This window comes from Crocodylus siamensis, chromosome 5, assembly GCF_052110815.1.
Source record: "Crocodylus siamensis isolate JL-2025a chromosome 5, ASM5211081v1, whole genome shotgun sequence".
Taxonomy (NCBI): Eukaryota; Metazoa; Chordata; order Crocodylia; family Crocodylidae; genus Crocodylus; species Crocodylus siamensis.
In genome coordinates, this window is record NC_143399.1 from 192,480,501 (window position 1) to 192,507,451 (window position 26,951).

The following is a 26,951-nucleotide window of genomic DNA, read 5'->3' on the forward strand; positions in this document are numbered from 1 at the left end:
TGCACACACACTCTTTGCCCCCAGAGCTTAGATTCTAAATCCACATTTAATTTATCATACATACTCCTATATTTCTAACAGATTGTATAGACTGCAGGAGGTTTTAATGCAGGGGCGGGGGGGAGTGAGGCATATTATAGTGATGTGGAGGGTGGGGGGAACTTGCATCTCTTATTCTTTTGCATCAACCAGTACCTTTCCATGCCTAGGACTTCTGCAAACACCTACTGAAAACAGTCCCTGTGTCCCACTGACTTCAATTAAGACTACTTTTGGGGGCAAGCATTTCACAGAAGTGTTTGCATGAAGAAGCCCTTGATTTTTCTTATCAGACACAAGGGAGTTTTAGGCATTTTTTTATTCAAGAAGTCTAATTTATAACAGTAAGCTTCATGCTTATGAAATGTTGAGAATATTTCATGTATAGGAAGATGTAACCAAGACTTTTGAAAACATAATTATTCTTTTCAATATATTTTTGTTGTATTTTGGTTATGGTAGAGGTGCCTTCCTCCAAACAGTTCACTGGTCAGTTTGCAGGTCAGTTTGCTGCTGGCCACTTTGAAGGGAGACCCTTTTAGCTTGGTGGGGAAGCAGGGAAAAAGGAACCCTTTGGGGCCAAGGAGCAGTAAACAGGCCAGCTCCAGGTGAGTTCGCTAGGGAAGGTGTGTTTGGAAGAAGGGCAGTAAAAGAGAAGAGGCAGATTAAGAGACCCAGGGAAATGGCTGGAGGACATTGCAATGCCAGAGCCACTGCCATTACCACTGCCTCTGCTTGCACCTGGGAGGTTTCTGTCCAGGCAAGACCGCTCACCATTGAGGCTTCTACCCAGGTCCTGGTCTGGTGCTGCGGGGACTGCGGTTTGCAGGTTCCTTCCGGTGACGGCCAGGTTGGGGAGTGCCTGCGATGTAAGCGGTGCCTCCTGGTGGCCTCTCTCAGGGAACAGGCAGGAGAGCTACAGGGAGAGGTGATGAGGCTCTGAATCATCCTCTGCTATGAGGAGTTCATTGATTCAGTGCTGGAGGAGACCTCCGGGACTGCGGAGGAAGGACTGCCAGAGGCAGCACTAAAGAAGGGAGAGGACATGGACTCTCAGGAAGCTGGAAGCTCGTGTCCTTTGGCAGAAAGCAGAAATCTTCATCTCCGCCTGCACCAGTTCATCTGGAGAACAGATATGGAGACCTAGCAGCAGAGAGGGAGGAGCACGTTCACTGGTGGAGGAGGACAGGCCGGGCCTCCCCAAGGTGGGAAGGATCGAGACGACCACCACTCAGAATGAGTGACGGGTGGTGGTGGTTGGAGACCCTTTCTGCAGGATCCATTTGCCAACCTGACCTGCTGTCTCGGAAAGTCTGCTGCTTGCCCAGAGCCCAGATCCAAGATACCATGGAGGGATTACTGACTCATCTGACCCTCTGACTACTGCCCCATGATGCTCATCCATGCGGGCACCAGTGATAAAGCCAAGGGAGATGCTGAGTGGATCAGAAGTGACTACAGGGCTCTGGGCGCAAGGGTGAAGGGGGCGGGGGCTCAGGTGGTGTTCCCTTCAATCCTTCCAGTCAAGGGAAAGGGCTCGGGCAGGAGCGGCGGCATCCTGAAGACAAATGCCTGGCTGCGCAGGTGGTGTCGCTAGCAGGGCTTTGGCTTCTTTGACCCCAAAACGACATTCCAAGACGACGGATTTCTGGGAAGAGATGGGATCCACCTAGGGTTACCATATTTCTAGGTCCCAGAAAGAGGACACCTGTCACTAGGGGGTGAGGGGACAGTGACATGCCCCTGCCCTGCCCCTGCCCCTGCCCCTGCCCTTGCTGGTGCCCCTCACTTCTGACCCGCAGCCCCCTGGAGCTGCCAGTGCCCTGCACACCCAACCCACAGTCCCCCGTCCCGTCCCATCCCCCATGCCCCTCACTCCAGACCTGCAGCACCGCCCCCTTTTTCTCTCTCTCTCTTCCACCCCCCCCACCGGGGGGGAGCAGATGACCCCCAACATCCAATCGACTTGCCTGCTGCTCCCACCCCAGAGCAGCCAGACTCAGAGAGCAGAAAACCCGGACATTTGGCTTTTATTTTAAAAACCCGCCCAGATGCAGCACAGGGGTCCAAAAAAGAGGACATGACTGGGAAAACCCGGATGTATGGTAACTCTAGATCCACCTGATGAAGAGAGGGAAGAGCATCTTTGCAGACAGGTTCACTAACCTAGTAAGGAGGCCTTTAAACTAGGTTTGCCAGGGGATGGAGACCAAAGCCCTGAGGTAAGTGGGGAAGTGGGTGACCTGGAGGAAGAGCAAGCAGGAAGGGGCAACAGGGAAGGTGTACTTATTCTTCCTGAGAAATCAGGGTGATTTACTAGTTACCTCATTTGCCTGTACACAATTGCACAGAGCCTGGGACACAAGCAGGAAGAACTGGAAGTCCTTGCACAGTCACGGAGCTGTGACATGGTTGGAATAACAGAGACGTGGTGGGAGCTTGCATGCCTGGAGCACTGTCATGGATGAGTATAAACTGTTCAGGAAGGACAGGCAGGGGACAAGAGGAGGAGGAGTTGCACTTCATCTAAAAGAGCCATATGATTGCTCAGCGCTCCAGTATGAAACTGGAGGTAGGCCTGTCGAAAGGCTTAGGGTCAGAGGAAAGAGCAACAAGTGTGATGTCATGGTGGGGGTCTGCTATAGACCACCAGACCAGGAGGAAGTGGTGGATGAGGCTTTCTTCGAACAGCTAGTGAAGTTTCCCAATCACAAGCCCTGGTTCTCATGGGGGACTTCAATCTCCCTGACATCTGCTGAGAGGACAAGACAGCAGTGCGCAGGCAAGCCAGAATGTTTTTGGAGAGTGTTGGGGACAAATTCCTGGAGCAAGTGCTGGAATGGCCAACTAGGGGCCCTGCTCTTCTTGACTGAGTTCAGGATCCAGAGGAAAGGAAAGAAGGAGAGCAACAGAGTAGGGACCCTGGACTTCAGAAAAGCAGACTTTGACTTGCTCCAGGAACTCATGGGTAGGATCCCCTGGGAAACCAGACTGAGGGGGAGAGAAGTCCAGGAGAGCTGGCTGTACTTTAAAGAAGCCTTACTGAGAGCACAGGAACAAACCTTCTCAATGCGCAGGAAGGCTATACAAGTGTGGCAGAAGACCCATTTGGTTTAGCAAGGGACTCTTTAGTCACAAAAATTTTAGTCACAAAAACTTTTTAAATCACAAAAAGGAAGCTTATAAGAAGTGAAAACTTAGACAAACAACTGGGGAGGGGTATAAGACTACTGCTTGGACATGCAGGGATGAAGTCAGGAAGGCCAAAGTACAACTGGAGTTGCAGCTTGCAAGGGACGCAAAAGGTAACGAGAAGGGTTTCTATAAGTATGTCCGTAACAAGAAGAGGATCAGGGAAAGTGTGGGTCCCTTACTGAATGGGACAACCTTGTGACAGGATGCAGAAAAGGCTGAAGTGCTCAATATCTTTTTCACCGTAGTCTTCACAGGCAAGGTCAGGTCCCAGACTACTGCACCTGGCAGCACAGCTTGGCGGGGAAGTGAGCACCCAATAGTGGTGAAAGAACATGTTAGGGACTATTTAGAAAAGCTGTACATATACAAGTTCATGGGGATGGATGGGATGCACCCAAGCGTGCTGAGGGAGTTGGCTGATGCGATTGCAGAGCCACTGGCCATCATCTTTGAAAACTCATGGCTATCAGAAGAGGTCCTGGATTATTGGAGAAGGGCAGACGTAGTGCCCATATTTAAGAAAGGGAAAAAGGGAGGATCCAGGAAACTACAGACCAGTCAACTTCACCTTTTTTCCAGTTCCTGGAAAAAAAATCATAGAGCAGATCCTCAAGGAATCCATTTCTAAGCACTTGGAGGAGAAAAAAGTGATTATGAGTAGTCAGTATGGATTCACCAGGGGCAAGTCATGCCTGACCAACCTGATTGCCTTCTGTGATGAGATGACTGGCTCTGTGGATGCAGGGAGACCAGTGGAGATGGTATACCTTGATTTTAGCAAGGCTTTGGATATGGCCTCCACAATGTTCTTGCAGGCAAGCTAAGGAAATATAGGCTAGATGAATGCACTGTAAGGTAAATACAAAACTGGCTGGAACATCAGGCTCAGAGGGTAGTAATCAATGGCTTAATGTCTACTTGGCAGCCGGTATCGAGTGGAGTGCCCAGAGGTCAGTTCTAGGACCAGTTTTGTTTAATGTCTTCATCAACAACCTGGAAGATGGCATAGAGTGCACCCTCAGCAAGTCTGCAGATGACACCACGCTGGGGGGACTAATAGATATGCTGGAGGGTAGGGCTAGGATTCAGAGTGACCTAGACAAATTGGAGGATTGGGTCAACAGAAAATGGGCCAAGGACAAGTTCAAAGTCCTGCACTGAGAACGGAACAATCCCATGCACCGGTACAGGCTGGGGGTTGACTGTCTGGGCTGCAGCTCTGCAGAAAGTTCCAGTGGACAACAAGCTGAATGAGCCAAAAGTGTGCCCATTGCCAAGAAAGGTAATGGTAAATTAGGCTGTATTGGTAGGAATGTTGCCAGTAGGGCAAGAGAAGTAATTATTCCCCTCTATTCTGCACTGGTGAAGCCACATCTGGAGTACTGTGTTCAGTTTTGGACTCCCCACTATGGAAAGCATGTGGACAAATTGGAGAGAGTCCAGCAGAGGGCAACAAAAATGGTTCAGGGGCTAGAGCATATGACTTATGGGCGGCTGAGGAAACTGGGCTTCTTTAGCCTGGAAGAGACATGACTGAGAGGGGACTTAGTAGCAGCCTTCAACTCCCTGCAAAGGGGTTTGAAAGAGGATGGAGCTAAATTGTTCTTAGTGGTGGCAGATGACAGAACAAGAAGCAATGATCTCAAGTTGCAGCAAGGGAAGTTTAGGTTAGATATTAGGAAGAATTTTCTCACTAGGGTGGTAGTAAAACACTGGAACAGGTTACCCGGAGAGGTGGTGGACTCTCCATCCTTGGGGGTTTTTAAGACCTGGCTAATCAAAACCTTGACTGGGATTATCTAGTTGGGGATGGTCCTACTTGAGCAGGAGTTTGGACTAGATGACCTCCTGAGGTCCCTTCCAACTCTGATTTTTCTATGATTCTGTGTCAGTAGTTTAACACCTGCAAATTCCTCTAATTTTAACCTAGGATGGTGTAGGCTAGTGGATAGTTCATTCTAATGCATTTATTGGCCAAGTCATCCTGCTTCTCACAGCTGAACATTTCCATTTAAGATTTCAACCTTTCTTTATTGTCTTCATAGTGTATTTGTAGATTATTTTGTACTGGTTCTTTAAACAAAAATGGATCTCCGCCTTTTATGTTTTGTGTAAGGCAATCCAAGGAGGGGAACAGGTCGTATGACCTTCTCTCAAGCTGCAAATAGGCAAATTCATGCACTACAGAGTTTTCAGACAGCCCCAGCTGAACACTATGGGAAGTGTTGCGAGTGGCCATGCCTGAGGCAGGGTCCTCCTCTAAACAGGGCTCAGCAAGGCCAAACTAGGATTGGAAAGAAAACAAACCCTCTTATTACCATGCACATTCAATGATAAAAGCTTCCACTGTGAGAACATGGAGGAGAAGGATTTGCCAGAGGCAGCTTCTCACCCATGTCGCACTGAGGTGGGTTTTTCCATTTTGGACAGCTTGGAAAGCGGCTGGAGTCTGGAAGCTTAGGGCTGCAGTAACATACTTAAACTTCTCAAAAATGCACGTGAGACAACATTTTGGAGAGCACATCTTTGAAAATGAGGATTCATGGTGTCTGGAATAAACTCTTTAAAAGCAACCTTTGCACAATTTTGAAGGATTTCTCCTGTATACTGTGATCGTTCGGCACAGGACAACATCACAAGCCTAAAGTCAATTTTGTCACTGCCACAGAACAGTAATCTAGGTGAGGATCCTGAGCTGCACCTTACCCTCAGCCCAAGATGCATTAACACGATACTGTGAAGCAAGGCTGTCAACTTGTGGCCAGTGCAACCCCCGCGCAGGACACCAGGCCACACAGGCAGGTCAGCCCCTTATGCATAGCACCAGTAGCTCGACTCCCCCAGCCACCACATACTGTCTGGCCAGTCTTTGGTGGGGGTGGAGGAGTGGGCTTTGAGCCTCCCTGCACTTCCAAGATAGGTGGCAGCAGATGCTTTACAGCATACTTTCTGACCAGTGTACAGAAGTTATTTAAAGTGCTGTAGGATGCTACGGCACTGTAAAACACAGTGCTTCAAATTTAATACCTTATTTAACAAGGGTTAAAGTGCTGTACCCATTTTTGAAGTGCTGTAAAGCTGTGCACTTGTTAAGGCATAGCAATAAAGCCCTTTAAATGGTGTGAAAAAGCAACTTCCGTACACCCTTCAATGAGATGAGGGAGGAGGAACCCAGAGACCCTGGCCTCTGCAGCAGCAGGAACAATGGGGGCCACAGCAGCCAGGTGGCAGTCCATGGGCTGCATGTAGCCTGCAGGCTGCCTGTTGGACAGCCCTGCTGTAAAAGGCAACAGAGCTACTTTTCTAGACCTGCAGAAAGACCTACCCAGACTTGGGGTAAATGACCAAACTCCAGGTCACACTCTCCTACCCTTACTATTTTATTAAGCCCTGTTTTAAGCAAGCTGTAGGCAGGTCAATTTGCTGTTATGACATCCTAGATTATTCTGTAGAACTGAGTACTAAGAAGCTCTCCTAACAATGTAATAGGGAAGATTTAAAACTACACAGATTTTTTTTTAAATAATATTTGAAGTTTTTAGTTCATGAAACATAGCATACTGGAGGAAAATGAAGAATATACACATGGGTTTCTCTTACTAATGCTCAATACTCAAATCACAAACCAGCTAAACAGGTTAACTGCCAAGAAAGGTTGGAAAATGTACTGATTTTTGCACAGGTTAGGAAAGACTGTATGCCAAAACCTTCCACTATAATCAGGTAGAATTTATTTTTAATACGGGTGGATGCCTCAGTGATACTTTGAGTTTTAAGAAGCTGTACTTGAGAGTTGCTTTCCAGCTCTTCTCTGCCAATCAAAATGCATAAGAATACTACACCAACGATCTTAGTTGCCCCCAGATTCAAAAGTCTCTCTCTTGAAGGAAAGCCAGAAAACAAGACATTTGGTCTAAAACCTTTAATAAAAAAAAGTAAAACCAAACACACTGCTGAAAACATCAGTAAGAATGAGAATCTAAATGTTCAAATCCAGAATAGTGCAAATTCCCCCCCTTCCCTTCTATAAACTGATCACTTTGGTTCATATACTTACAAGTATTGGCAAAACTGAACTTCTGACTTTTAATTTTTGGCTATGTTATTTTTTTTTATTTTAACACATACAGAATTAGCTTCAGGTCTTTCAAAATAAACTTTAAAATACTTTTTACTCTCTCAAATGTAATATATTTACACTTCATTGTCATCTTGAATTGCATTTTGTGGGAATTGATACTGGTAACCACTTAATATTAGCCATTTTACTAGACAAACTGGTCCAATCCTGATCTTGTGAACTTATGTATGCACGTAAGTTCCTCAGAATAGCCGTACTGATCTTAATGCTAGAATATGGGCCAGACTCTTTTCCATCTTTTAGACATCCAAGGGCACTTGGGTTGTCTCAGTACAACTCGATTCCATTCTTACAAAGTCCCAGGAAAAATTGCAAACATATGTACTCGTATACTGAACCTTCACCTTAGCTTTAAGGCCAAGGCACAGCCTGCACCACTAAGTTTTGCAAGCAGAACTCTGGTACCTGCTGGAAGCCCCTCTGTGGCAACAACCCTCCACCCTGCCAGCAGAATTACCCACTCATGTTTAACCAGCTATGGCAGCGTACTTAGCGGTTAGTGCCCTTCCAGGGTGTACTTCACACTGTGATTGCAGGGCTGCTGTAGTGGAGCCACGCAGAAAATCACCAGCAGATGCTTGTGTAAACACTACGCAGCCACTGTGCACACTTGGGACACAGCATTTCTTTTCAGGGATGTTGCAGGATGGGATGGAATTCTTCTTGGATGTCCAACAGGTGGAATAGGATCCAGCCCTAAACACTTGCAGTAGGCCTTCCCACCAATGCAGTTATTCCATATTTACACTTAGTGGGCATGTCTACACATCTCGCTATGGTGATGATGTTATTGTGCCATCATTTAGTACTTCCAAGACAGTGCAGTAGCACCCCATGCTGACTGCACCATGCACCATTATTTTTAGGCGGTATGTTGCCATAGTGACACATAACAGGGAGTACGTCACTATGGCATCAGTTTGTGACCACCAACACTACATCACCATGGCATCATATGTAGATGTGCCCAGTGAGATCAGAATTGGGCTCAGTTTTTAAGCTAGCCACGGTGGTAAGGTAAAGGCAACTTTGCTGTTCAAGTTGTTCCCCGTAACCCCCTTACAAAAATCAATTCAGGATTTAGAAGTCTGAACTGGAAGTGTTTGCAGGATTTCCTTCAAAAAGGAAATGAAGCCCAAAACACTACTATTTATTCTCAATGTCTGACAGGACAACAATCCAAGGAGATGCTACTGACTAAATCTGAAACCACATAAAATTGGAAATGAACAAAAAATTGCATAATACAAAAGGCAAAGTTCATAAAAGTTTACAAGCACACCATAACCACAAAACTGGAGTATTTCTAGAAGTGCGGGTTTGATAGAAGGTACAATAAAACTACCTTTACTAGTTAAATAAATTATTGCTCCATTTTGACTCCATGCAGCATTGAAATGAACTTGGAACCCTTTTCTCTTTAATCACTCATAAGAAACAATGAATATTGAAGAGAATACAAGGCTCAGATTTTACTGTACATTGCACTTTAATTTTAAGACCTAATACTTGCTATTTAGGTCTATTGTGGTCTAAGCTATTAAATGAATACATTGTGCTCACCAAAACTAAATATTTAGAAACAACACATGTTTAATGTAGTGACTTAATCACTTTTCTTTTTACAAGGCAATCACAGATTGCAAGTTCCATAGGGTTGTAAAAAAACAAAGCAGTGATCTCTTGTCAGAAACTTAACTGCGAGTCAAGCTACTAACTCTGGCTAACTTGTAATATAACAAGTTATTACATTCCAGACCTGCTTCTAACTCCACTGAATTCAGTCAAAAGTCTGACTAAAAGTAAAGCACAATAATGCTCATTGCAGGGCCTCATTTCACTTTCAAGAAAATGAAAATAAGTCGGATTATTAGTGGGAGTTAGGGCCAGGTTAAGTTACAATGAGCATGTGCAGTTCCCACCCATTTCAGGGCTACTGACGATGCCTGGCATTTCTAGGGCTCTGATTTATTAAAATACCAAAGTATATGCCCAAATTTAAGCAATACTCACTTAAAAACCTAAGCATATGCCCAAGAACCTTTATAGAACTGGGGTAAGAATTTTGACCCCTTCTTATTTGTTATGCTGCATGAAGATTGTGAAGTCACTTACAGGTCATGATTCCTTCATATAAACTTCTAAAAGCACTTAGCTTTTAAATCTTGTTGTTTTGATCACTTTTATTTTTAAGTAACCCTATTTTTAAACAACCCTATTTTAAAAAAAGATTTGGATAAATACTATTCCTATTAAAACCATACTTCATCTTTGTTAAGCACCATCAATCTACTTCCTTTGGGCACTGGTACAAGAGCTTGTAATTAAATTTTAATTTCAAGGCTTTGAAATATGGCAGCTGCTTTAATAACTTAAATTGGAATCTAGTACTTGGAAAACTGCCACGTAGCCTGAACTGCTGCATAAAACTTGGTGTTACATTCTTCCAGAGAACAGCCAGGCGCAAATGCTTATACAGTAAATCAAGGAAAGATTTCAAGATAGGCAGTTAATTTCACTTGGCTATTCTAAAAATGAGATTAATATTTTTCACAAGTCATTTGTGCAGTGAGCCCATAGATTATTTAGAAAAAAAATAATCCGCAGTTCGAAACAGGAACACAGCTTCTTTTTCTTTCCTCCACACTGGCACCATGTCTTTTGCTCCAATGAGCTAGTCATTGTGTGGTTTCTCAGGAATACCCTGTGGTTAAACAAAACCCAAAGAGATTAATATAATACAGTATGCAACACTGCATTTGTGTCACATGACTTATGTACTCAGAGACAGATTACCACCTTAAAGCTTTCCAGTCTTGGAATAATACTGAAATAACTTGAACAAACTTGCTCCAATGTAAAAGTCACTGGCTGTAGATCTAGAAGGAGCTGGATTCTAATCTGAACTCTGCCAGGGATGTGCTGTCCAACCTTGGACAAGCTATTTCACCTCTGTGCCTCACTTAAATCTGATAAACAAGGAGGATATTTCTTTTTCTCCTTTTCAAAAGACAATTGGTAAGAGCCATGGATTAACACTCACAAAAATGGATGATATAGCATTTACAGTAAGCCTCCCAAGCAATTGTTAAGAATAATTCTTTAGAATCTTGACCCATAAATAATTCATTTTAAAAATAAAATACTGAATTTAGTTAATATAACATTATAGCTGGTCATGCAGACCTCCATTCAGAACATTTGTAAATTCATCCACATTCAGGAAAGTAATTCTACTGAAAAGTTAAGAATGTGCCTAAGTCCAGTACACCCATGGACTTTAGAAAAGCACTTGCTGTTGAACTAGGCTGCTTTTCACATTTCCATCTATGGAAGCATTCACAATGGAGCCATCAGTTTAACAGATTGGACAAATGTAATTCGCAGGTGAAAACTAATGCATCACTGTGCTTCTGCTTTCAAGAGAATAATTTGTAAACAAGTGTGATTTTAATTTTAAAATAATTTCAATGTATTTCTCTCATTACTGATATTAAGTTATGAGTGTAAACTACAACCAGAACTCCTTATTAAACCAACTTAACAAATGAAAAGGTCATTTTTTGTGAGGTGGTAACTTTGACATCACTGGCTGTGGCTGGAGACCATATCCTGTCTTCCCTTGGTCTGCCTGTTATACTCCTAGACTAACTTGGAAGGTAGCACACAGCCCAGTCAGTGCACTTGTAATGGGTCTCACAACAGCTGACCATCTTTACCATTTCAGGGATGTTTATCCTCCCAGAATCTATGCTAACAAGCAGAATCAAAAAGTTAGCTATACTGAAATAGCACAGTTGTTTACAATCTTTCCAAAGAATATTTGCATCAGGATTAAACACAAGGCAACAATGTAGGTTTTTTAGCACAAAGACAAGACTCCTTCAATGCTTTAACATGGGTTGTGCTTCACATCTTAAGAGGCCCAGATTGTACATACATGCCTAAAACTACTTGTGGACACAAGTCACTCCAATTCCAGAGAACACATTTGCATAGCTTGCATATTTAGAGCACAGCACAGTCCATGGGAGTTTGGGATGTACAAGAAACAGACTAGGACTAGGAGGTTACTATTGCGGTACCCTACCATGTAGTTTGACTGGAGTTCTCAGTACCATTTTTCTCCCATAATGTAAAGCATTCCCAGATATTAATCCAGGAAGATTAAAATCCAGGAGGCTTTCATCTAAAAAGGCTGCAATTTGGAAAAAAAATCAAGCCAAACGTGCTGAGAATGAGTGTTGAAAGTGGATATTGTCCTGGGAAGTGAACCAAAGGTTGGATGATAGTTTAAAAGAGTGGTGTTTACAGCTCCAATTTAAGTATATACACACCAATGGTATAAATAGGATTATGCTTCCACTAGATGCCTATAGCATCAATGACTCCAGGCATATTTAGAGAGACTGCTCAAGTCAAAGGAAATATTCTTACTAACCTGAATGCGGCCAGGATTTTGCCCTGTATTCTATAACCTAAACATTGCAGAATTGATCTTTACTGAATTATTTCTTCAGGCTTAAAATGGATCTCTGTGAGCAGGTGACCTTCCTAGCTTATTCCAAGACTTTGTACAACCACATAGTACAAACCAATCCCTCCTTCCTGGAGGCTGACTGTGTTTGTATTGGTCATTAAAAATAGTGAACAGCCACCTGTATTGGTAATACAGATTACCAATACAAACAAAGGTTCAGCCCAAATCTTTATCCTTCTGGACTATTCAGTTCGCATCCTCTAGAGATTCTTTCCAATTACCTTTTTATCTGGGTGGGGCATGGACTTAGCAGTCTTACTGGAATTGTGACTGACATCCGTTAACAAGGTGGCAAATTCCAGTTTCAGGAAGCCTATTTGTAAGGTTATTGACCTACAGTTGAGCGATTCATTCTACCATCCTACAGCTTTGATGCGCTGGCTTTAAAGCACTCAAACAACAATACAAAGGGCTCGTATTGGAAGTTAGGGTTTTTTGTTCAAGTATGTTGTATTCACTCTGCCTTGATGCTTGTTTTGAAGCCCTAAAAAAACAAAACAAAAAACCCCAAACCACTCAGACCCTGGCTATACCGAGTTTTATTTTGACAAGTTGACCTATTCAGCTGCTACCGGCCTTGCAAGAGGCCTAACACTGCATCATTGCTAGATATCCGTGCCCTGGTAAGACTGAACTTATGGGACATCTTACTAACTAAACAGCTCCCCCAACTCCAGGGAAAACAAATTTCTGCCATAAATAAAGTGCTGTTGGAATTTCACATACTTGCATTTAAACTGAATTTGGCCTCCCTTCCCAAAATTATGGATTCTTGTGTACACATTAGTCTGAAAACTTATTAGAATTACCCAAGTTCTCACACTGAATTCAGCTACTGTTGTGTTAGCAAGAAGTCTAGGACAGGGATTAGATCTTTATTGTACATGTGTAACAGCACTTGCATAGCAGGGATCCAATTCCAGACGAGTGCTAGTCAAATACTATATATAAGAGCTTACTGCATTCCCTACAAAACTCATGTTTAAGATTCTTGCCTCATTTGTTGTGGACATTGGCAGGCACTTGGCAAGATGGAGCTGTATGAAGACTATTTGAGAATGGGATTCTATTCCTGCCTCTGCCATAACATTTTTTTAAGAGGCTGGGAAAGTCCATTTAAACTAGGCTTCTTGCAGATGCCCACTGAGCTTTCCCCACCAAGGATGCTTGATTTACAAGTGCCAAGTGCTCACAACTTAAGCTAAGGACTAGTTTGAACAATGTGCCCAATATTAACTATGTTTAAACACCAGCCCTAAGCATTTGGTGTTGGACCTGCAGTTCGTAGGTGTGGCAAATGAGGTCTCAATTTCCGAGTACTGTCCATAAGATGTCTTACAGTCTAGGCTTGATATACGGGATGTGCACCATTTATGCACCACTAGGATGATTAGGGTCAAACAAGCCCATGAGAAAAGTGAAGAATTCATATCCAAACAGAGCACCAATGGTGAACAGTAAAACACACAAAACCAACGTTGGAGCCACATTTTGTGTGGAGATAAAAAATACTGCATAGCTGGCTGTTAGGCCCCGAACAAATGTTACATTTATTGAGCCATATTAGCCTTGTGGGGCTAGAAAGAGCAACTGTCCACGTGTGTGGTGTGTCATACTAAAAAGGCTAATCCACCACAAAAGTGTTCAGTCAGCACTGGGTGAGAGCAGGGGGAAAAAAAAAATCTGTCAGGGAGCCCTGCAAGGACTGGCTTGCAGGCAGCCAGGTCAGCCTTTGCAACTGGTTGGTGACTGTGACAGAGCTGCAGTGGTGGCAGGGGCTGATTAGGGGTCTCTACTGCCCAGTCAGACCTCACCAATGTATGGCTTGCAGGCAGTCTGATCAGCTAAAGTTGAATGGATATAAAAATAAAAAATACAAGTGTAGTAAGTAATTCACATACCATTTGTTTGCCTACATAAAATGCAAGGCAGGACACATATCCAAATACAGCACTCTTTAGAAGAGTGCTGGACAGGGAAGTGGAATTTAGAAATCTCATATTTGTGATTAATAGAGTATACCTACACATCACCATATGACACCACAGCAATGCACCATGTTGCTATATGACACGCTATGGTGAGGTAGTGACTGTGCAAGTCTACACGTGACTGGCAGCCACTTCGCTGTAGCAGTGTGCGCCCCCATTTTAGCACACCACTACAGCAAAGTAGAGGCTAAAACTAGCCATGCACTGCACGTACAGCACAGTATGGGTGGTTACTGCACCATGCTTTAAGCACAGTGCAGTAACAACACTGCCATAGGGTGACACAGACACATCTAAGTTCCAAAATAAGAGAAGTAGGCTTTGACATGTATGTTCACTAAAACAGCTCTTAGCACATAGTATAATTATCCAATTAGTGAATCTGTCTAGCACCGATTACTTGAATTGTAGGCCTCTTCAGCAGGTTAAACAGCATCTTACAGTCAAAAAAACCCAAAACACAAATGAACAAAAAACCCAACATTTCCAGTGTGGCTTCTTCCCCTTCACCAGAACTCCCCTTTTCATACCAAGGTCTGGAGAGGTGCAATGAACAGGGCCACCTGAGCTCCGAGCAGAATCTGAACGGTCAGAGTTGTAGCCTGATCTTCGGCTCTATTTAAAGTCTCTCTTTCTCTCAGGCATGTGTGTCCCCATCTCCGTCATTTACTACTAACTTTCTGTGACTATTTCAAATGCCCCCAGGTTCCTCACTGCCTGGATGCAGAAGCACATTATTGCGAGAATTAAACCAACACACCACCAGTTTGTTCAGATTTAGTTTAGCTGGTTCATTATTCAGATATTTTGGATGTTAGAGCAGCCTGATGTTTTCAAATGGTCTTGACTGAAGATTTAGAGAAGAGGAGGGAAATTACTTGGGCTGGAGGGCCACTTAAAGAGTTTGGGTCAACTGTGGCAGGGGGGAAGGGAGGGGTGTGCAGAAGCTGCCTACTGATCCCATTCAGCCTCCCAAGCCTGCTGCTGGGAGCCTAAGGAGAGAGGGCTCTTCCTTGTGCTGCTCTGCTGCAGCTGGGGGTGGGTCAGGCCAGGCTGCACAGTGCAGACTCCTCCCTACCCAGCCTCCTGCTGCCAGCAGCTGGGCCTGCACAGATGGGAGCAATGGAGAGCACCAAGCAGCCATTCCATCTGCCTGCCATGAGCCGCTATTACCGTGGCACCGGTGCAGGGCACAGCTCTCCCTCCTGAGGCTCCTGGTGGTGACCAGTGGACTGAATAGGATCAAGTGGGGGGCCAGATACAGCCCACAGGCCAAATTTTGCCCACTCCTGATTTATAGAAACAAGTTTTATAGCCGTCAGTATTTCTTTGCCAGTATAGCTATACAGTGGTGAATTATTCAGCACTGAAAACATTAGAGCTTACAGCAACATAGAAAACTCCCCATGAAAACAACATCCCCCTCCCCCTTGTCAGAGAAAGAGAAGGGAAGTGGAAAGTCTTTTGTTAAATTTTGCTTTCAGGGATGTGGAGAAACTGAGAAGACCCTTCTTAATGGGAGCTGTTATTTGATTTCCCAAAATAAAATTCCCTCCCCCATGAAGATTTCAAGTTTGCAAAGAAGGCACTATTTAGCAGAAACTGAAAGAATCTCAACTAGCTTTAGTTATAGCATGGAAAACAATGGCACCCTTATTTGATGCATTCATTCTTTTCCCATCTTGTTCTTTATTCCTTCCAGAACTCAAATTCTTCCCATTACTGACTGCACAGCTAGCAATCCCACCCAGCAGCTAAATCAGATCATGCTGCCTAGTTAGGGTCAGTGTACTGTTGTGGTGGCAGGTGAAGGAATCAAGCATGCCCCACTCATTCACACCCACAGACATGCTCTAATCTGGAAATATATCTATCTATCCGAGGCAGCTCCAGGCTTGTAGCTCTGCACTTGCTCTTGAGCCCTTTATCTCCAGCATGCTCAAGAGTAGCCATTAGATGAGTTTTAACTATAAGGCCCAGTAGTATAGAAGCTGACATCTGACACTGTGGAAGGGATGGAGGGAAAGTGCACACACACCCACCCCACTCAATTTCTGACTATTTACACTAATAAGACAGTAAGTTTCAACAACAGTTTGGGGATGTCTGGAATAGAGGGGGAAGTTAGGACTCACATCAGACAACAGCTACAATTTTGTGGTGCAAATAGGCTATTCATCAGCCACAGGTGACCCGAGCAGGGTGCAGGGCCTGGGGCAAAAAACAAAAAATCAGCCTGTGCAGGGCCCCGCCCCCAGATGCAAGGAAGCCAGGGGCAGATTCAGTGGCAGGGGGAGGCGTGCTGAGTGGCCAGATGTGAAGCCAGTGGCAGCGCAGACTTGCCGTGGCTGCTCTGCAGGGCCCCCCAAAGTACAGGGCCCAGGGCAGTTGCCCTGATTTGCAGCCCCCTAGGGACAGCCCCATCAGCAGCTTCCTCTAGCCCAGGGGTGTCAAACTTACTGAGCCAGATGAAGAGCACAATGCTCCTTCCAGATTGGATCCATGGATCCAGCAGCAGCTGCAACGGGTATGGGCAGCATGGTTCAGGCATCAAGTGGCAGTCTGATGAGGAAGCAGATGTGCACAGGGAGGGAGAAGATGTGGGCAGCTGCACTAGTTCAGGGGCAAGTGGCAGCAAGGCAAGCAAGCACAGTATCTGCACAGCCCTTGTTCACCCTCTGCTGCCAAAGGCTGTGTCCATCAGGGTCCAGGGACCCCAAATTTCGTGTTGAGAAACACTCCCAACACCATGCCCCCCCAACTACCGGTGGGCCAGGTAGAACGGTTCTACAGGCCACATGTTGGACACTCCTGCTCTAGCCTTCTTTTAGGATCTTCAACCTTGAGTCTGACACTTGACATATCTGAAGACCATATATGCTCTTTAGGGAGGCAGCAGAGAGCTAGATTGTGGTAGCACTGTACAGTAGCTGAGGTCCTGAAGAAAACTTCAACAGATTAAGAGAATTTCCGCCTAGGGAGGCTGAGCAGTCGGATCAATATTGCATTAATTAGGACTCTCTGTCAATGTCAGAATGCATTTGACAAGCAGACTTTAAGCCTGTGTGCCAGCCAGGGGAAAGCAATCATTTCTTGGAACAGTTTGCTTTGCTTACAGCAATATCTAGCAGCTACTAACACTATTTAAGAACTTGGTACAAGTCTATTTTTCATACTGTACAATCTTTTGATGTGTGAAGTATCTTATTTACTCAATTCCAGGACAATGTTTTCCTCTCTTCCCCTCATTTAACATGGGGCAAACAATGCTTCATCTTAAAATTGAGCACCTAGAGCTAGATCAGGCAGCAGAAATCCATTCTATGAGGCACTGAGCAGCAGAGAAGCATGAGGGGTAGGGGGAAGAGAGGAGGTGGCAGCAGGAAGAAGGGGTCCCTCAACATTTTACCCCCCTGCCACAGTGGTGGGGGGGACAAGAATTTAAACATGACCCCCCAATTTAGAATTTTCCATTTATGGGGCGGGGGGAGGCGGTGGCATTTTAAAATTTGAAATGTATATAGTCTTGGATTTGGAAGCAACTGTCCTAAGAGGACAAGTAAAAAAAGAGACAGGGTGGAAGACAAATCTCAGATATGAAGAGCTGAGGTTCAAAGCTTTCAATTTAAATACCAGACAAACACCAGACTGGTTCTTGAAAAAGGTGAGTGTTTCTGCCTCCCCTGCACCAGCTTCTAATCCAATTAGATATTAGAAGAGACAAATTGCCAATAAAAAGGGGGTGAATCTTAACTGGCAACAGTATTTGCAGGCCTACAGTTAAGATGCTGAATCTGATTACGACTACAACTGTAGTCCTTATTAAAAAAAAACAAACAAACACTCCCTCCTCCCCCCCAAAAAAAAAAAAAAACACTAAACAAAAACATACAAAGTCTTATTGAATACAATCTCTTAATTGTAAGCAGCAGCAACCCAATGCCTAGAACAGAGTTTCCACACCGCCAGCATGTATGTAGACAGTTCAGGCCTTGGGAAGAGGTTCTATAAAAAAAGTATGTTAGTCAGTTTATGGGCCAGATCATCACAGATAGTTTCCGTTGACAAATATGTACCCAAACCCTAAAATTACAAATCACAATTACCATAGCGAGTTGCCGTCCTATGTTTCCTACAGTCACACCTCCTGAGAAAAATATACAGGGTAGCCAAGAACGGATATAAAGGAAGTCTGGGGATGTATACCTAGGGAAGACAAAACAAGTCAATTAGAAAAAGCTTCCACCATCCTACACCAACTATTATGCTGCCATATGTATTCACCCACCAGAAACGAAGGTAACATAGGACAGGGAATAAGTGATCCTCATTCTTCTTAAACAAAGCTCATTTCTCAGTACATAGTTCCCTACATCTGGAACTAGTCAGTGGCAAGACTAGTTTTGCAAGAAGGGCAGAAATTCTGCCCTTTGAAGAGACCCATCAAAGGTCTCAACTCCCCCTTCCTATCCTCCCCCCCATAATGTCCTCCAAGATCTCACAGTACAGACCTTGATCCCTTGATGACAGGCTGCTACAATGTTTTGATACAAGACACTTAGGTGGACTCAAGACTGTTTTAGAAATAGTCAAATGCAAGCACGCACACATGCACTCTGAGATTCTGATGTTTTCACCTTTAAGGTTATTGGTAGGGGTCTACCCAACTCAAGGTAGGGGGTGCCATTTTCACAGGCTCATCATGGAGCCTCCCTCCCCCATTGGCCAAGGGGTCCTGATGGCCCCTCTCCCCTGACTGTTGATTGGTGGAAAGGGCTGGCCATCATACAGCTCCACCCTGCTCTGCCAATTGGCTGAGGGCTGTCAATCATGTGGCCTCACTGCTGATTGGTGGAGAGGGTGGGGCCCCATGACAAGCAGCCCTCTCAGCCAGTCAGTGGCAAGAAGCAGGGGCAACAGCCATCTTGCCTGCTCATTTTCATGCAGCAGCTCCATTCCTGCTGGGCTGCGCAGCAGAGGACTGCTGATTCCCACTGGGGAGCCAGGACTATTTTAGCAAATCCCACCCCCCCAGTATCACCCAATTTTGTGATGTGAAATCATGATTTGGGTAGGTTCCTAGTTATTGGCAGTTTCCATATTTTTACAAGAGTGGAAGGTTTGTTTCTTTTGGGGGCGGGGGGAGAAGAGAATTTAAGTGCTAATTTTAAACATCTATACTTACTGATAAACACCATTGTATACAAGAAACTGAGTGATCAGAGTGGCTACAAAAGCTATTGTAATTCCGAGACCAAGACCACTTCTTGACCGATCAAATGTCCACCAGAGGCCCAGTGACAGAGCTGCCAGAGTCAGTGACAGCTGGACGTTGTTTGCAAAATCCAGTTTCTGATTTAATAAAAGTTAAGGGTAATCTTTTAATATTTTTCAGCCAGAGAGAAAAGTTTCACATTAAAGTTCATCAAAGAAGGAATCGAAGCTTTCAAGGATTATTGTCTTTTGGGTGCCAGAACAAGAAGTCTTGGTTGGAGCAGACTTTCAGAGGTACTCAACATGCATAACTCCCACGGACTTAAACCCCAAAGATCAGGTCAAAGGCCCAAAGTTTAAGTCTTCTCAATTCAATGGCAAGGCACTTCCTGACATTTCTGTCTCAAATAACCCAGATTCTTCCCTCCTCAATGTAAAATTTCCTTTTAGTTACTGTGATTGAGGGACATGTCTTACTCAATGCCTTAAAACTAGTTATGCACCATAACTGCAAAGAGGAGCCAAATTAAGTTCATAGTGTTGTTATATTTAAACTGCTAAACCAAGTCGGCCAGCATTTTAAATTTTCTTCTGAAGTATAACAAGCCCCACCCCCCCCACCAGATTTTTTAAAGAGTAGGGTCATATCTCTTCCATTAACATTAGTCTTACCTATGCAAGTCTCCCAAGCACAAATGTGAGAAAGCTTTTAGGCAAACCATTGAGTTTCATTTTAAACAACTAACAATTTAAAGTCAGCCCAAGGATACAGCACTCGCATGGTTAATGCCAACAAAAACTGCTATACATCGCATTACGCTGGCCCACTCTCTCTTGAATTTGTGGGGTTCTCCAAGATGACTGTCAATGCAGGGGTACAGCAGGCCAACAACAGCTGTAAGAGAATTAAAGTAAGTATATTTGTAAATACCAGTATATAGTGAAATGTCACTACTACTATATATGTTCATTTGGCAATTAAGTACCTGGCAAAAGACTCCTACATAGTCAAAAAGTTTCACTACTTGCTGGAAACATAAAAATTGTGCCAACTTCAATATAGATTCATAGATTGTAAGGCTGGAAGGGACCTCATCTTCATTTTGCACGGAAAGGATATACTTACTCTGCATCTTCACCAAATATCTACACTTCAGCAAGTCAAACAAGCTAAGCAAAACGTTATGCATGCAATTACAGTAAAGAGTGGAATACGGCTTTATTTTCAGCCCAGCCAAAATACATTTCTTATATTTGGGCCCTATCCAAAGGATAAGAGGCAAAAGTTCTTGAATCAGGTCTATAAATACTTGCCTGGACTTTATAATCCGGTAAAAAAGAAAAAAGAAAAACCACCAAAACTATGCTACCAAGGCTTTTTGTCTCATTCCTGCTCCCATTCAAGTCAATTGGAGTTTTGCTATGGATTTCAACAGGAGCAGGATAAACCCTTAAGAGCCAAACTCTGCTCCAAGCTGAATCAATGCCAAAAACAAAAACCCAACAAAAATTAGTAACTATAGAACTTAGTGGAATTATTTTAGATATCTGTAAAACTAACAGAATAGTCTAAAGTAAAAATCTGTCTGTATTGTGCATCAAGTTTCTTTTAGTAACTCCTATGAGTTTATTTCTCGTGAAGACTGTTGAAGCTACACCCCTGCATTTAGCATCTTAATACAGTTTTGGTTTTGAGCAAGTACATCCTTTCCCCGCCCCCTCCTCTCTCTCAAAAGGAGGAGGAAAAATCTGAGGTTGCCTGATCAATATATTCACAGATCTCTCAAATACTCCATGTTTAACCCAAAAGAGAGGGCTATTTGATTTCTTCAGTATTATGGTGATCTTTTCACTCATGCACTTGAGTTTAGAAGTTTGGGTTTTCAGATTTAAGAATACTATAGCCACATCTTTGGCAAACATTCACTGAAGAAAAACTGTGTTCAGTGTGAATAGTAAACAGGTGATGTATCAGAGCTGGTCAGACTAAACAGGAAACACTTGTGTTACTGTGTATTAGTCTACTATGAAAGTGCAGCTCATCTAGTTCTCTCTGGAAACAAAATAATGCAGTTTTGAAAAGCTAAGAGCTAGATCTCTGTACAGGCATACCTCATTTTATTGCGCTTCGCTTTATTGCGCTTTGCAGATATTGTGTTTTTTACAAAATTGAAGGTTTGTGGCAACCCTGCGTCAAGCAAGTCTATCGGCGCCATTTTTCCAACAGCATTTGCTCACTTCTTGTCTCTGTGTCACATTTTGGTAATTCTCACAATATTTCAAACTTTTTCATTATTATTATATTTGTTACGGTGATCTGTGATGTTACTATTGTAATTGTTTTGGGGCACCATGAACCGCGCCCATATAAGACGGCAAACTTAATCAATAAATGTTCCGACTGCTGCACTGACCGGCCACCCCCCGCCCCGTCTCTCTCCTTCTCCTTGGGCCTCCCTATTCCCTGAGACACAACAATATTGAAATTAGGCCAATTAATAACCCTACAATGGCCTCTAAGTGTTCGAGTGAAAGGAAGAGTTGCACGTCTCTCACTTTAAATCAAAAGCTAGAAACAATTAAGCTTAGTGAGGAAGGCATAGTGAAAGCTGAGACAGGCCGAAAGTTAGGCCTCTTGTGCCAAACAGTTAGCCAAGTTGCGAATGCAAAGGAAAAGTTCTTGAAGGAAATTAAAAGCGCTACTCCAGTGAACACACAAATGATAAGAAAGTGAAACAGCCTTATTGCTGATATGGAGAAAGTTTTAGTGGTCTGGATAGAAGATCAAACCAGCCACAACATTCCCTTAAGCCAAAGCCTAATCCAGAGCAAGGCCCTAACTCTCTTCAATTCTATGAAGGCTGAGAGAGGTGAGGAAGCTGCAGAAGAAAAGTTTGAAGCTAGCAGAGGTTGGTTCATGAGGTTTAAAAGAAAGAAGCCGTCTCCATAACATAAGAGTGCAAGGTGAAGCAGTAAGTGCTGATGTAGAAGCTGCAGCAAGTTATCCAGAAGATCTAGCTAAGATAATTGATGAAGGTGGCTACACTAAACAATAGATTTTCAATGTAGAGGAAACAGCCTTATATTGGAAGAAGATGCCATCTAGGACTTTCATAGCTAGAAAGGAGAAGTCAATGCCTGGCTTCAAAGCTTCAAAGGACAGGCTGACTCTCTTGTTAGGGGCTAATGCAGCTGGTGACTAAGTTGAAACCAATACTCGTTTACCATTCTGAAAATCCTAGGGCCTTTAAGAATTATGCTAAATCTACTCTGCCTGTGCTCTATAAATGGAACAAAGCCTGGATGACAGCACATCTGTTTACAACATGGTTTACTGAATATTTTAAGCCTGCCGTTGAGACCTACTGCTCAGAAAAAAAAGATTCCTTTCAAAAATATTACTGCTCATTGACAATGCACCTGGTCACCCAAGAGCTCTGATGGAGATGTACAATGAGATTAATGTTATTTTCATGCCTGCCAACACAACATCCATTCTGCAGCCCATGGAACAAGGAGGAATTTCGACTTTCAAGTCTTATTATTTAAGAAATACATTTCGTAAGGCTATAGCTGCCATAGGTAGCGATTCCTCTGATGGATCTGGGCAAAGTAAATTGAAAACCTTCTGGAAAGGATTCACCATTCTAGATGCCATTAAGAACATTCGTGATTCATGGGAGGAGGTCAAAATAGCAACATTAACAGGAGTTTGGAAGAAGTTGATTCCAACCCTCATGGATGACTTTGAGGGGTTCAAGACTTCTGCAGTTACTTCCTCCACTGATGTGGTAGAAATAGCAAGAGAACTAGAATTAGAAGTGGAGCCTGAAGATGTGACTGAATTGCTGCAATCTCATGATAAAACTTTAACGGATGAGGAGTTGCTTCTTATGGATGAAGAAAGAAAGTGGTTTCTTGAGATGGAATCTACTCCTGGTGAAGATGCTGTGAACATTGTTGAAATGACAACAAAGGATTTAGAATATTACATAAACCTAGTTGATGAAGCAGTGGCAGGGTTTGAGAGGGCTGACTCCCATTTTGAAAGAAGTTCTACTGTGGGTAAAATGCTATCAAACAGCATCACATGCTACAGAGAAATCTTTCGTGAAAAGAAGAGTCAATCGACGCAGGAAACTTCACTGTTGTCTTATTTTAAGAAATTGCCACAGCCACCCCAACCTTCAGCAACCACCACCCTGATCAGTCAGCAGCCATCAACAGAGGCAAGACCCTCCACCAGCAAAAAGATTACGACTCGCTGAAGGCTCAGATGATGGTTAGCATTTTTTAGCAATAAAGTATTTTTTTTTTAGACATAATGCTATTGCACACTTAAAAGTTATGTTTACACTATACTGTAGTCTATTATATGCACTGGGAAACCAAAAAATTTGTGTGACTCGCTTTATTGCGATATTTGCTTTATTGCGGTGGTCTGGAACCAAACCCGCAATATCTCCGAGGTATGCCTGTATAGCAAAAAGAAAAAAAAACAAAACAAAACACACCCATGTCACAGACTGAAAGTAAGCAGGATTAGAGTCAGAAATTCAGAAGTCTATGGTCTAAAAAGACTAATTTATTAGGCTGATGCAATTAGTGTTTAAAGGCTTTTAACAGACTACAAACTCTAGGAGCTTTTACAGCTTACACAGTGTTTTGTAAAGTAACTTGCCTGAAGACAGTATGTGACAAGACTCAAATGCTATAGCCCTTGTTTGAATTCCATTTATTCTGACAGACATCTCTTCAGAAGACAGTTACAAAAACTTTCTGTCTACCCCTGCTGAGGGAGCTGATCAAGGATATTATGCTTGGATGCAGCAAAAGCAGGTTCCTTTAAAAACCTTTATATTTCCATGGAGTTCTTACAAAAATAAGCCTGGGCAAATAGAATTTCTTTTCCAACTCTGTCCACATTATATGCGGTTGCTGACATTGTTGTGTCATGGGCACAAAAAGGCATCTAATTAAAGAGTAACTGTTTAAGAAAAACTCCATTATTGGCACCACAAATAATACCTTCATTAATCAAACTGAAAATGATCTTGGTTCATTAGAACCAACTGTGCTTCTACATGCAAGAGTCTTTTTCTGACCATTAGTAGCACACAAATGCTTATACTGCCAGCACTGTGTTTTTACCTTCAAAGCTTCTCCCCATCAGGAACACCCTGCCTCAAAACAAGACCAACCAAAATATCCACACAAAAAGCCACCCTTCCCGGCCCCGAGAGTGTTTCTATTGGTTTTGCTCTTAAATTTGACCCAACTACTTTAACACCCCCCGTCCCTTCCTCAATCTCATTTGTACTGTATTAGATAAAAGCAGGGTTTAGTTTCTTGGCTCCAACGCTGAAGCTGGCTGCCCATTTCTGTTCCAATTACACAGCAGAGAACTCGTCTTTTCACGGGGTGTCTTGTCCTGACTGTGCTATCGCGCAGCAAGAACCCTTGCTTTCTGGTAGTCACTGAGGCTGGGCTGCAGCGGCTGGGGGCTGCAGAGTGCGGTGCAGGGCAGGCGCCAGACAAGCCTGTCCCACCCTCTTCCGACATGTGACTTCCTTGTTTTCGATTCTGTCTGTGGCATGTTTGCGCAGGCAGCCAATAGCAGCAGCGCCTTGCAACTCACCAGTTCTGGAGGGAGCCAATCGTGCAGCAAGGAGCGGAGACAAACCTGCCTGCCCTGCGCCAGATCCAAACAGCTACCCGACAACAGCTGGAGGAGGCCTCTCCACTGCCCCCCTACCCCACACATCAGGCAGCAAGTTAAGAAAGCCCTTTCATGGGTCAGCTTGCCATAGCTAGCCGAGCAGCAGGGATTTCTGGGTGATCTCTTGAGCCTGCCACGTAGCTGGAGCAGAGTTAACCAAGTGCCTGTGGTGCAACAGCCAGTTCAATAGAGACATACCACCCTAGGAAATTCTTGCCTCTCGCCTGGTCTCTGGAGGATCACAGCTACAGTTACACTTTCACACGCCATACTCTAGCTAGGAAGACCCGCTCCCCCGCTCTTCAGGGTGGGACTATTTACGTTCGTCTAGGGCAGGGAACTCAGCCAGGGCCGGGCACCCCCAGATCCTCTGAACGCTGCCCCAGGATGCCAGGAGACAAGCAGGTAGCGTGCAGGGGCAGGGTCTTCCTGCCTGGTCCCTACCTGCCCCGGCCCTCTCCTAGGAGGCCACAGCTGGGTGCCGCCCAGGTCACACCAGCCAGGGACGGGGGAGGGGGGTCCCAGGGGGGCCTCCAGCTCCTGTCAAACACGTGGCTGCCCAGGGCAGAGGCGACCCAACAGCATCCTCCTCCCTGGGGCTGGGAGAAGAGGGCCCGGGGCGGAGGGCTGCAGCCCCCCCCCCACCGGGCCCCCGCTCCCCGAAGCAATAAATTGCGACCTGCAAAATCACTGCGCGCCCGCCGAGCCACTGCCACTGCCACGCGAGCTGCACAAGCGGCGTGCAAGGACGCACACACGTGCGGGGCGGGCGCTGGCCCGGCCCGGCCCGGCCCGCGCCCACGACTCACCTGCGGCCGTGCCGCAGCACGGGGGCACCCACCAGGCGGAGGAGAAGAGCGTGGCCATGACCTCCTCGGGGAACAGCGTCACGTTGCGCTGCACCTGCAGCAGGTTCAGCACCAGCGCCATGAAGGCGCCCACCGCGAACAGCACCAGGCTGCGCTGCACCAGGTGCGGGCTCCAGCGCGGCCGCGCCTCCGCCGCCACCGCCACCATCGCCCCCGCCGTGCAGCTCCCGCGAGCGCGCCCGTCCAGCCTGGGCATCGGGCCGCCGCTCGCGCCACGCCGCCCGGGGACGCTTATAACCGCCGCTGCCGCCGCCGCCGCCGCCGCCGGGCTCGCGCGCCCCGCCCCCCCCACAACACCGCGGGCTGGGCAAGGGGGCGGGGCGGGGCGGCGCGCGGCGGGAGCTGGCTGCCGCCCCGGCTGCGGCCGCAGTCTGGTGAGGCCGGCCGGCCAATGGGAGGCGTGCGGCCCATATGACGTAGGCACACACCACCCCCTCCTGCCCCGCCGCCCTCCCGGGGAAGGCGCCTGGGTGGGGGGTGGCCGCGGGGGCGGGGGCTGCGCGCTCCCCGCCGCCGCCGAGACCCGCCCGCGGGCTTGGGGTGCTCCGCGCGTGCGCGCCTGCGTGCCCCTACACAGGTATGTGTAGACACGTACACGCATACTATATAGATATGCACACAGACACATCTACACACACATATTTACCTTATATATCTATATCTATACACACTTACAGATATACACACAGATACACACGTATGTATACACACACACAGAGGCAACACATGCATATACACGCTCTGGGGGCGCAGCGAGCTCCCGCAGGCCGCGGTGGCAGCAGCAGTGGCGGCGGGGAGCTCCCACGGGTGGCCGCGGCGGTGGCAGCGGCAGGGGCAGGGGTGCCGAGCGCTGAAAAAAGAGGACATGAAAGTGCCTGATAGAGGACCAGAAAGCCAGACTGTCCTCTGTAAAACTGGATGAATGGCCACCCCCCCACACACTGTACATATGTATAGTGCAGGCGGGGGTGCTGACTGCTGACAAGTAGAGGACCCTGACTGTGAAGTTGCACCTCCTGATGTCCAGCCTGCATCTACCCTCTGCCAGCTTGTGACCCTTATTCCTGGTCACTCCTGGCGCTGCTCGGGGGAACAGGGACTCCCCCAGTGCCTGCTGGTCCCCCCTGACTAGTTTGTAAACGGCCACTAGATCCCCCCTCAGCCTTCTCTTGTGCAGGCTGAACAGGTTCAGGTCCCGTGGCCTCTCCGTGTAGGGTCTGCCCTGCTGCCCCCACATGCCTCT

At 45.4% G+C, this 26,951-nt stretch overlaps 1 protein-coding gene across 1 annotated transcript; it reads right to left on the reverse strand.

Moving 5' to 3' along the window:
- Positions 1-7,140: 7,140 nt before the first annotated feature.
- INSIG1 (insulin induced gene 1) lies at positions 7,141-26,073 on the reverse strand. Its single transcript, XM_090047649.1, has 5 exons — positions 25,649-26,073; positions 19,891-20,015; positions 19,092-19,258; positions 18,013-18,112; positions 7,141-10,079 (listed from the first exon to the last, which is right to left on the reverse strand). The coding sequence occupies exons 1-5, from the start codon at positions 25,902-25,904 to the stop codon at positions 10,050-10,052; spliced, it is 678 nt and encodes a 225-aa protein (XP_089903775.1). The 5' UTR covers positions 25,905-26,073; the 3' UTR covers positions 7,141-10,049.
- Between the last annotated feature and the right edge of the window lie 878 nt (positions 26,074-26,951).